Genomic DNA, 11,343 nt, shown 5'->3' on the forward strand with positions numbered 1-11,343 from the left:
CATATATTCAAAAAACTACTTGAAAGAAGTTTTGGAATAATATTAATTATTATAATTGACTTACCATTCAGTGTAGTATCACCACGAGGTCCCAACACAAAATGAGTTAACATAGTTTCTGCGCAAGCTTTTATGGGGGCAAAAAGGCGCCAAAACAATATAAATCGTTACCCGTTAATAGCTATACTCGCTTATGTCGTTACCAACATATTCAAAATCAAATTCAAATTCAAATCTTATATTTTTGTCATAGTGTTTGGTTGTTATCTTATCAATAAATAGTTTTGGGTATTAGGCAATTGATAGCGCTAGTGTTGGCAAAATCACAGATAACCTGTCATTGTTTATTTACATTTGGAGTTTTGAAGAAAATAAACAAATAAATTCAGTGTTAAAAGAATTTGAATATCTTTTAGAAAGATCATAGTGATTATATGGATACATATACCTAATTTTAATTAAGTCATAATTTAGTACATTAATATAAAGTGAATCTCTGGGAATCTGTGTATGTTATTTGTCAAATTAATTACTCAATGTCTATCTATGTAGACAGATTGTAATTTATAAGAAAATAAAAAAAAAAAATTGTGTACTTGGTATGAAATTATATACATTAAAGATGAAATTAAATTTTGAAATCATGTTCTATTATACATGTATATATACCTAACATTATGTATGCATTTAAACGTGACATATGCTAAATAACATGTACATTAATTAATTTATTCTATTTGTACCTAACCTTACAAGCAATGGACTCCGCTGCTCCAAACCCTTGTATGACAGTGTCAACTGTCAGTGGCTTGTGTTGTTATTGCGAAAAAGTGTTGCAGATGACACAGTTTTGACACAAATAGGTACACAATATGTCAAATAACTAACCTAAAAAATGTTATAATATAATAGAAGATACATTTTTCGTAAATAGCTTTACAGGACTTATATTAAATGATACGTATTAACAATCTAGTTACTACGTGTTACTGCAAGCAAGCGTTGAGTTAAATATAATTGTTTCCAAATTATATTACGTTTTAAAATGCCTCAAGGTAGAAGAAAAGTACCATTTAGCGGCAAAGCTAAAAAATTGCAACTACAAATGAAACGACAAGACCAAAGTATATGAACATATTTTACCCTCGATCCTACAACATATTAACAACATTTTTACCAATTTAGCTTCAAAATCTTCTGCTCTACTGAAAACAACACAAAGCCAAAGCGAGGATGATTCAAATTGTCAAAAAATTGATTTCCACGCTTCTCAAAATAACAGAAACACAAGCAGATATGCGTTGAAGTTCAACAAAGAGTCTGATGCTGAGTTAAAGAAGCAAAAAGAATGTGGAAGAGCTGCTCTGGAAATAAGAGATCATAAAGCTTTGGAAATCGAAGAACACGATTATTTTAAGAACTTGGATTTTCCTAAGAGACCGCGTTGGAACTACAATATGAGCTTAGAAGAGATACAGAAAAGTGAACAGGGATTTCATTGTAATTTTAATTCTATATCGTTTGCTTAAAATTGATTTTTCATTCCAGAAGTATGTTACCGAGTTGGAAAAGAGCCATGAAAATTTAAGTTACTTTGAATTAAACTTGGAAACTTGGCGTCAACTTTTGAGAGTGCTAGAAATGTCTGATATTATATTAACAATTACTGATATCAGATATCCCGTGAGTGCACATAAATTCATGCAATAATAAACTTTGGATTAAATATGTTAATACGGTTGTATTCTAGTCACTGATGTTTCCTCCATATATCCATTACTACTCCCACAGATTGATTAACTTGGATAAACGATCAATTTATCATAAGTTTCCGCAAAGTCAATAGAAAAATGTTTTTGGTTTGTCATTTTATCTCTTTTATTTTAGTATAAGTAATAATAATCAATTTTGTTAAAAAAAAACTATTTCAAATTATTTCAAGATTCATGTTTAATTAAATTGTTTGCGAATAAGCAATACGGGCACAATAAGGAACCTCCAATTTTATTGCAATGTTTCGAATTTTAAATCGAGATTATTTACATTTATCAGTACTATTTATTGAGAATGTATGATATTTATAATAAATGAAGTGTTTTTGTACTTGGAATTGAAAATCCTCTTTGAATGCGAATCTAAAAATCATGTAAATCATGTAGAAATAATGTAAATAATAGTCACAATATCTTATAAATCATCTCAAAATAATAGAAATCGTCTCAAAATATTATGAATAATTTGAAAATCAATATCGATCACCTTCTAAATCATTTGAAAGTATTCGCATGCCACATATTAATCGCAGTTTGCAGATTAATATTTTATTATCTGAAAAATAAGCTTGTCTTGTCAGTATCAAAAAAGAGAATTAATTATGGATATATACTTAATATAAGACGAGTTTATGCTTATTTATCTACAATATGGCCATATTAACCTGATGACTGAAGCGTTGTAGATATGTGAAAATAAAGTTATCGCAAAATGTAGAATTATATCCAATCATAATTGCCTATGTAAAGCTCAAAACAAATCGATTGTTCCGAATAAAACTAACAAAAAATTACACGATAATATGATAAAAATTTGTTCCATATAGATCTTTTTCGCATAACATAAGGCAACAATAAAAATAAAAAAAGTCGAAAAGTTATCCAAAATCTAATTTTTTTAGCCAAGTTTTCAATTGAATTATTTGCTAAAATAAAAATAATTTTGGTTTGGAAAAATTTTCCATATGTTATTGTTGAACAAATATCATTAAATATTTATTTTACGTGTTCGAATGTAAATTCTTACAAGCGAACGTGCTATCCGTGAATTTTTGTTCAAAATTAAATAATAAACTGAAAATGGTGAATACTGTTATTTTGAAATATTTTCATAAAATCGAACGTAACTTGAAACGTAATTTACGTCTTTAAATAAAAAATAAAATACGAAATTAATATAAACAAATTATATTTTAAGGATGTTGAATATTTCGTGGCAATTATCTTAACAAACACCATTGTTAGAGTGACCGATTAAAATAATTACAGCAAATTAAATTAAATTAAATAATGTTTAAATTTTCAAACTACAACAATAGTATTGTTGAGTCAATCAAATAAAAATATATTGTTACATTTTTCGAACGCACGAAATGATTTGTTTGTATGTAAATTTAATTTTTATGATGTGATCGTAATTTTATTAACGGAAGTATTTAATAAAAAATATTTCGAAGCCCAAACTAAATTACATATATATATATATATATATATATATATATATATATATATATATATATATAGAGAGAGAGAGAGAGAGAGAGAGAGAGAGTTATCATTTTTTCATTTAGCTAATTTTAAATTTTTATTTATAAAGTTTTGGGTTGTTGTTTTCTTACAATATTTATTTCCATTCGGCTAGGAACTTGCTGAATGATGACATGCAGCGTATAAACGTACAACTAGTTGTAAGTGGCATTCTGACACAAGGCAAGTTGCATAAACTTCCTAAAATGTGTAAATAATCAACTTAATCAATAAGAATTCAATATATTTATTTGAGTGATTTGTAAGTATACCGAGTTGCTCTAGGGCCTCTTGTGATGTTAGAAAGTTTGGCAAATTATTCAATTTTATATAAATTTTCTTAACATATTGATTATTATCAACAAATTGAATATTTTCAACAAATTGATTAAATAAGACATATGATTAAAAAATAAACTTGCGTATAATTTATACACTAAGTATTTCCTTAAAGAGCAGCCCTAAACGCCAAACTTTAATTAATTTTTATAATTAGATAACTTTTCGTAGGACTATAATATTTTAGTATGTTCATTAATAGCTATACAAGACTTCATTAAAATTGCTGAATTTTGTCAGAAACTAATTAGCACGATTTGCAAATGATGAAATATTTAAAACCGATTCTGGATTTTAGGCTAAAACATGAACAAAAAATTTTACAATTTTTTCGAATTTTAACTAAAATACTGCTCAAACAGTCGTATAAAAAAACTAACCATCGCAAGTACTTATCAAGTTTTATCAAATGTCTAAAATTTTTGAAAACGTTTCACTGTCTTTGAGAAAAGAATGAAGTGTCGAGAAAAAAATAAAATTAGCAAATCTAGCGAAAATAGAAACTTGTCCTTCGCGAAGTTAATAAATAAACCACAAACACCAAGTCGACATACACTTTTTGTTAGTTACAATTATTTGGTGCCAAATAGCGGCGCCAATTTGGTATCTATTTTATAGATATATTCATAATCTAAAATTATTTTAAGTTTTATCGTATTAGCGTCGTATTTCTTTCGGTGTCGACTCGGACATCTTGGACGAATGAAGACTGACAAATAAATGATTAATTTAAACAAATTGATAATGGGGCACGCCGAGATAGGCTCTGTAAACGATTCAAGTAGACCCGACCACCTACTACCTACGGTGCAACTCTTTATTACACTACTACAACATACTTAAATACAACTAATTTGAGAAAAGACTCGAAACATTTCATTATATTCATATATATGTATATAAATAATTATACGATATCACTAGTAATGCACAGTCAATATTTCAAATGTTATAATAACCCCAATTAATTCGCGTGGGTCAATCGTTACTAAAAATAATCATTTACTATCATGAAACAACCTACGTATTTCTATGGCAAGAATATCATTGTTACAATTGACGAAGCTTTTCATATTTTCATTTTGCCATTAACACTTTTGTAGAGAGCTCTTACTCGATCAACAAATCGCTCCTTTGGCGACTCTTAAATCGGGGTACCAAAAGTAAAGTATGAAAAAAATCTCAAAACAAAATGTAAACTTACTGATATTAAAGACTAGTGGTGTATGGCATCGTGCCTTAAGGCAAATTGCTGGAACTTTCCGTACCGTAATGAAGTATTCGAGAAATTTTAAAAGTTTTCAAATATATTATATTATTATAAATACTGTAACTTTCATTATTTTTGCTATCTTGTTGCTATATCTGAGCAAATCAAATGTAAATCATATATCCATTTATCTCCAGAACATTAACAATCGTCATTTCATTTCGAATTCAATTTAAAAAAAAATAGTTGCCCAAAATAGTTACACAAAATTGAAAAAGTGCTCCCGTATAGTCACAGTCTAACGCATTTGCAAATAATTCTGTGCGACATTTTCACTTATACTGTGCTTAGCTTGGCGGCATTTTCACATTTTTCAATAGTTCTTCGTTTTCACAAAATTGGAAAAGTGCTCCAGTATACATAAACAGTCTAAACGCACTTGGGTAAACATTTGTACCGGAGTGGCGCTTAGACTGTGCTCAGCCTGGGCAATTTTTTTATTTGAATTTTTAATCCAAAATTACAAAAATATTTTATGAAAAAAAAAAAAAGAAATAATTGTTTATCCTCAAAAGCAATTGTTTTATCAATGCAAGCAGAAAGTTTTTTAGATCATTCAAATCGGACGCTTAGTTTACTCAAAAACTGCCATTTTTTGCACATTTAGCTCTGTATTTTCGAAATGACGGGACCTGTCGTTGCCAAAAACTAATCACTTCTCTCAATCATTACAAATTGAACGTTTTTTAGATCATTGAAATCCGATACTCAGTTCTCTCAAAAACTCGATTTGTATTTTTTGCACTCTTTGCTCCGTATCTTCGTAACGGCTGGACCTGCCTTTGCCCAAAACTAATCAGCACATCTCTCTATCAATAGGAATCAAATGTTTTTTAAAACATTCAAATCGGTTGATCCGTGCGCCCCAAAACGTGGACGAAAAAATGCGGACATACCAAACACACACACACACATCAATTTTTTCTGAGGTATGCCAAAATGTTCAGAAACCTTCAAAACGTCGAGAAATGCAAAAATTTTCATTTTCGGTTTTTGGCCCATTACTATAACAACGCTACGGGAAGTTAATATGTTTACGGGGCCTCCAACAGTTCGGCCACTATTTCGACAACGTCGTATATTTTAATCAAACTACAAAAGCACAAGCTTTAGTCATCATTACTCATCTCGAATTTGGTCCTAAATTTATTTTGATTTATTTAGACCGAATGCGTCAAGATAAATAATTATATTAATTCATCATTATTCACGTCGACTGCTAGTGAACAAATAGATAAAAGATCATTGGTGGATGTAATAACAGAGTAGCGTTTTTATTTTACTCAATCTCTGTGTTTGTTCAGAAATACGATTTCCACAATAAGCAATCGATTCCGTCTGATTAATTACTGACGTACTTTTTATTCAAAATTATCCTGTTTGTCATACTGCCAGATAAACTAATTTATCCTGCGTTATCAAAAATATAATAACCTAAACGACAATAATCTCAAACGTCAGAATAATGTCACATAAAAACATATTTTTTTTAAATTTCCACTATCAATTACATATTTAGTTCTGTATAATATTATGCCATTTTTATCCAAAATTTCCATAATTCGTTCGACAACATATTATGTTGAGAGAATTATTTTTTTTAATATTCCTAAATTTGACGTGCCTCAAATCAGCTTTCGGTTATTTGGACTTGTTGATTTTGCACGATAACGATCAGCACGCGAGATTCGAGGAAACGGACCAATTCAGCGGCCCTTGCAAACAGGACCGGGGGACTGCTTCGGCGGATTCGCCCGATTGGCCCACGTCGTGCGAGAGGCCCGCGAGAACGAGACCAGGGGCGGACCGGCGGTTCTGTACCTGAACGCAGGCAAGGATAAAAAATACTTTATTAATATAATAATACTAGCTGACCCGGTAAATGTTGTTTTGCTAAGTAAGGTATATTCTAAACAATTTCTAGAGAATCAAAAATATAAATACTTTAAATGGAAAAGGATATGTTGTTTGAATGCTACATACAATAAGGTATTATAAAAACAATTAACCCCATTAATTTGTCCATATTTTGTCAATACAATCAAACATGGCATAATCCAATCCAAGTCTTTTTTGGTCTTTCGACTTATTGATTACGTTTCAAGTTTTTCATATAAAGGATTCTGGATTTTGTGTATAATTGCAAATAATACTACTGAGCTTAAACAAAATTTTCAAATTTCTGCGAGAAGAGATAGAAAATGAATTAAGTATTTCTTCTTTGACCTGCTTTTTGAAAAGTTTCAAGTTTTAATTCGATGAATTAAAGTAAATTTAATAAAAAGTATACAAATTAAACTAACAGTTATCTGACTACGTACAGTAAAACTGCCAGCTACTTCATCATTGTAGAAATGTGTTTTTTTTGCTGTCTTTCAAAAATTTCTATCTAGACCTTTTTACCCTATTGACGGGGTAACTTGAAACGGCCATATTAAACACCCATATGACAAATAGTTTCAATGTCTAATTTAATTTTAAAGGTATTTTACAAAATGATTACATTTTTAACTAATGCTAAAATGCTACCAACGGAAGAAAATACTTTTATTATGGATTTTCAAAGATTACCTTTTATCTCCCGATAGCAAAATCATAAGAATCAAGGTCATAGCTGGTTATACATCTTTTTCCTTCTACTTTCAAATATTGTTGTTAAACAATGCTTTACTTTACTGGTTTTTGACACATCGGTGGTGGTCCTTTTTAACCTCGGACCTTCATATATTACTATCTTTTCTTCGATAAGTTCTGGGAAATTATAATTGGTAAAATGTTATTCGACAAAATGTCCCTTTGATCGATATCAAATTTAGGTTCTGAATTTAAATAAAATAAATAAAATAACCTAGAAAATGTTTTATAAATACCAATGAGTATATAATTATACAAATGAGGTATTTCAGAGCACCGTGTTTGAGAAAAATATGATTTGCAAAAAAAGAACTACAACGCCAAAAAGTACATACAAAAAAGTTGATAATTTGAGTTTCTAGAAACATTTGCGATCCGTTTAATAACGTTTTTGTGTATAAATATAACTACTTACTACAATTTGATCAAAATTAAATAATATTCACGTAAAACATTCTATCAAACGTAATTAAACAACATTTAAATTACGCTTCTACAAAAAATTTCAAAATAACAATGTAAAGTTTCTACGCGATTTTGAATCATATTCTCATCTTTCCGACAATCTCTGGATTGGCACGAATTTTTCAAGACTAAGACTGGCCAAATCGGTTAAGCCTTTTTTGAGTTTTATCGAGCTTCATTTTCATATATAAGAATATTCATTATACGAGCTTGGAGACGGCTTCAATTGAATTTTTAAGTTAGCTTATTTTAATTTTGCCAATATTGACAAACAGACAATCTTTTCCTCTCCCAGGTGACACTTTCCAAGGGACACCTTACTACACAATATACAAATGGAACGTGTCCTCCGCCTTGATGAACGCCCTCGAGCCCGACGCGATGTCTTTAGGAAACCACGAATTCGACGATGGCGTCGAAGGTCTGGCGCCGTTTTTGGTAAATGTCAATTTCCCTGTCCTAGCCTGCAATTTAGATCTTTACGGTGAAGATCTTCTCGAGAACGAAGAAAACCTAAAACCGTCTGTCATTTTTGAAAGAAATGGATATAAGATAGGTGTGATTGGTTATGTGACGCCGGAAACAAGGTTTTTGGCAGCCCCTAGCGATGTGATTTTTCTGGACGAGATACAAGCAGTAGACAAAGAAGCCAAACGTTTAAAATCGAAAGGTGTGGAGATTTTGATAGCATTAGGACATTCTGGACACGAAAAAGATTGCATTATAGCACGGGAGGTACCCGATATAGATCTAGTTATTGGTGGGCATACCAACACTTTCTTGTGGAATGGTCCTAAACCGCCACAAGGCGAAAATCCTGAAGGTCCCTACCCAAAAATTATCGTACAAAAATCTAATAAATTAGTACCAGTTGTCCAGGCTTACGCCTACACCAAATACATAGGAAAACTGAGGCTTCAATTTAACAGAAACGGTGAACTAATACGATTCCATGGTCAGCCCATCATGTTAACCAGTGCTGTTGAACAGGAAAAAGATATTTTGAGGATAATAGATAAATATAAGCCAGGAGTTAAAGCGGCTACATCCAGAGTTATTGGAATGACTCGTGTTTTTCTGGACGGAATTACATGCCGAATCCAAGAATGCAGTTTAGGAAATCTGCTTACAGATTCGATGATTTTAGAATATATTGAACGTTTTGGAGACAACTCTAGTGCGATGGCCTTGTTGAATGGAGGTGCTATACGATCCAGTATAAGTAAAGGTAAAGCAGGTTTCGTAACCATGGAAGCTTTAATGACTGTCCTACCTTTTGGCAATGATTTGATCATTGGTCAATACACAGGAAAAATTATTAAGGAAGCCTTAGAACACTCCATTCATCGTTACATCCCATCGACCCCATATGGCGAATTTCTGCAAATGTCTGGACTTCGTGTCAGCTATAACTTGAGCGCTAATCCAGGAAACCGAGTAAACTCAGTACAAACATTCTGCGAGAAATGTCCCGAAGACTACCAAGACTTAGACCCAACATCAACTTACAATGTCGTTTTAAATTTCTTCCTATCCAGAGGTGGTGATGGTTACGATATGTTGAGGGACAAGGCTTTGTCTAAAAAAAATTTGGGAGTTGATGACTTAAGAGCAGCCGAAATGTACTTTAAGACCAGGTCCCCAGTCTGGCATGGGCCAGATGGAAGAATTTCCTTTCTGCATGATTGGCGAAAAAGTTCGGCCACGTGGAAAATGACAGATTTTAATATTGTTCTGATAGCTTATGTATGCATAATTGTACTGATGTAAAATTAGTTTTTATAGATTCATTTTTCATTTAGACGCATTTATAAAAAATATATCGTTTAATGAATGATTAATTTTGTTATGTATACCAATTCAATAAATAAAATTATATATATATATATATATATATATATTTAATATTGGATTTACTAATTTATATGTTCAGTTGTTAACTTACGTAAGTAGATCAATAAAAAAGTCATGAACGCAAATATTGCAAAATTGAGTTCGCATTACTACAACAAAACTGAGCTATTATATTATTACAAAATGTGTTTTTTAGGTATAACTCATTATTTTTTAAAATTTAAAGCATAACAATTCGTAGTAGTTCTTCTTGTTGTTAGTAAATATAATTAACTTCCCGTAGGAAAATCGAAAATGAAAATTTTTGCATTTCTCGACGTTTTGAAGGTTTCTGAACATTTTACTGGCATACATCAGAAAAAATGGATGCGTGCGTGTGTGTATGTTTTGTATGTCCGCATTTTTTCGTTCACGTTTTCGGGCGCACGGATCAACCGATTTGAATGATCTAAAAAAACATTCAATCTGCAATGATTGGGAGAAGAGGTGATTAGTTTTTGGCAAAGACAGGTTCCACCATTTCGAAGATACAGAGCTAAATGAGCAAAAAATGGCAGTTTTTGAGTGAACTAAGTGTCCGATTTGAATGCTCTAAAAAACTTTCTACTTGTGTTGACAAAACAATTGCTTTTGAGGATAAAAAATTGTTACATCTTTTTTTATTTTCCATATTTTTATTTTGTAATTTTGGAATAAAAATTCAAAAAATTACCCAGACAGAGCACAGTCTAATACAAATCTGTAGATGATAAATAATATTTATACAAGTTCGGTGTTCCAAATATTATACGGAGAAGGATTTAATTATGAAAGTATATGGGAACATGAGCCCATAGGACATAACTCATACTTTACACATCATGACACACATTTCTTATAACTGTCTTTAACTAAAATCCTTGAATATTAATTCGGTCCGAAAAAGATCAAATAAACGTATCTGTTTAAATAAAACTCACTTTAAGAAATCTTAAAATTCCGATCATTAGATTATTACTAGTAATCACTTCACAGGTAAATTAAACAATAGTATAAAACTGAACTTAATGATCATTATAAATTTCCTTACAATCGACAAAGTAATAAAAATGATTCTTAATCGATTTATCAGATTTCGATCCAACGTAAGTAAATCAATACGGAAATCGATAATTTCTAAACAACGATTACGAAATACGCAAAAGTTTACAATATAAAACCATTACACACAACTCTATATATACGTATATTACATATATTTAAACAAAACTATATTAATAAAATAAATTATAAAATAAAATCAACTATTCACAGAGCGCACCTATGTAAAACACACAGCGAATTTCTTTGTGTAATAATTAGGGCTGTCACAGTTAAAACCAGTGTAAAAAAAATATTCTAGCTTTACAATTATTTTGTGCAATTTAGAGAAAAATTTTAGTGATTTTTGTATCGTCAATGCCTCATAATAATGATTAATCAGCATATATTTCCTATCTTAAT

At 30.6% G+C, this 11,343-nt stretch overlaps 2 protein-coding genes across 4 annotated transcripts; both read left to right on the top strand.

Moving 5' to 3' along the window:
• The first annotated feature begins 853 nt into the window (after positions 1–853).
• Positions 854–1,980, top strand: LOC113368121 (guanine nucleotide-binding protein-like 1). 3 transcript variants are annotated; one of them, XR_003366344.1, is made up of 3 exons: positions 854–1,124; positions 1,186–1,683; positions 1,751–1,980. XR_003366344.1 is itself a non-coding variant. In XM_026609684.1 (3 exons), the coding sequence occupies exons 1-3, from the start codon at positions 1,046–1,048 to the stop codon at positions 1,578–1,580; spliced, it is 408 nt and encodes a 135-aa protein (XP_026465469.1). In that variant the 5' UTR covers positions 854–1,045; the 3' UTR covers positions 1,581–1,980. The 3 variants fall into 3 exon arrangements, 2 of the variants coding, with proteins under 2 accessions (XP_026465469.1, XP_026465468.1); XM_026609684.1 differs by having other exon boundaries at positions 1,186–1,482; positions 1,549–1,980; XM_026609683.1 differs by having other exon boundaries at positions 1,186–1,980.
• Positions 1,981–4,382: 2,402 nt separating this feature from the next.
• On the top strand, positions 4,383–9,777 carry LOC113367847 (protein 5NUC-like). The gene is made up of 2 exons (XM_026609424.1): positions 4,383–4,419; positions 8,303–9,777. Exons 1-2 carry the CDS (start codon positions 4,383–4,385, stop codon positions 9,775–9,777), a joined length of 1,512 nt encoding a protein of 503 aa, XP_026465209.1.
• The last annotated feature ends 1,566 nt before the right edge of the window (positions 9,778–11,343 follow it).

Source organism: Ctenocephalides felis, unplaced genomic scaffold, assembly GCF_003426905.1.
Source record: "Ctenocephalides felis isolate EL2017-DRISC unplaced genomic scaffold, ASM342690v1 CF-g0.4_SCAFFOLD_01170, whole genome shotgun sequence".
Taxonomy (NCBI): Eukaryota; Metazoa; Arthropoda; class Insecta; order Siphonaptera; family Pulicidae; genus Ctenocephalides; species Ctenocephalides felis.

Bases quoted from the DNA above. Each gene is read 5' to 3' on its own strand.
- LOC113367847 (XM_026609424.1), top strand. From the start codon at position 4,383: ATGGGGCACGCCGAGATAGGCTCTGTAAACGATTCAA. The intron at 4,420-8,302 runs GTAGACCCGACC...TTCCTCTCCCAG, and splicing joins AGGCTCTGTAAACGATTCAA to GTGACACTTTCCAAGGGACA.
- LOC113368121 (XM_026609683.1), top strand. From the start codon at position 1,046: ATGCCTCAAGGTAGAAGAAAAGTACCATTTAGCGGCAAAGCTAAAAAA. The intron at 1,125-1,185 runs GTATATGAACAT...TTACCAATTTAG, and splicing joins AATGAAACGACAAGACCAAA to CTTCAAAATCTTCTGCTCTA.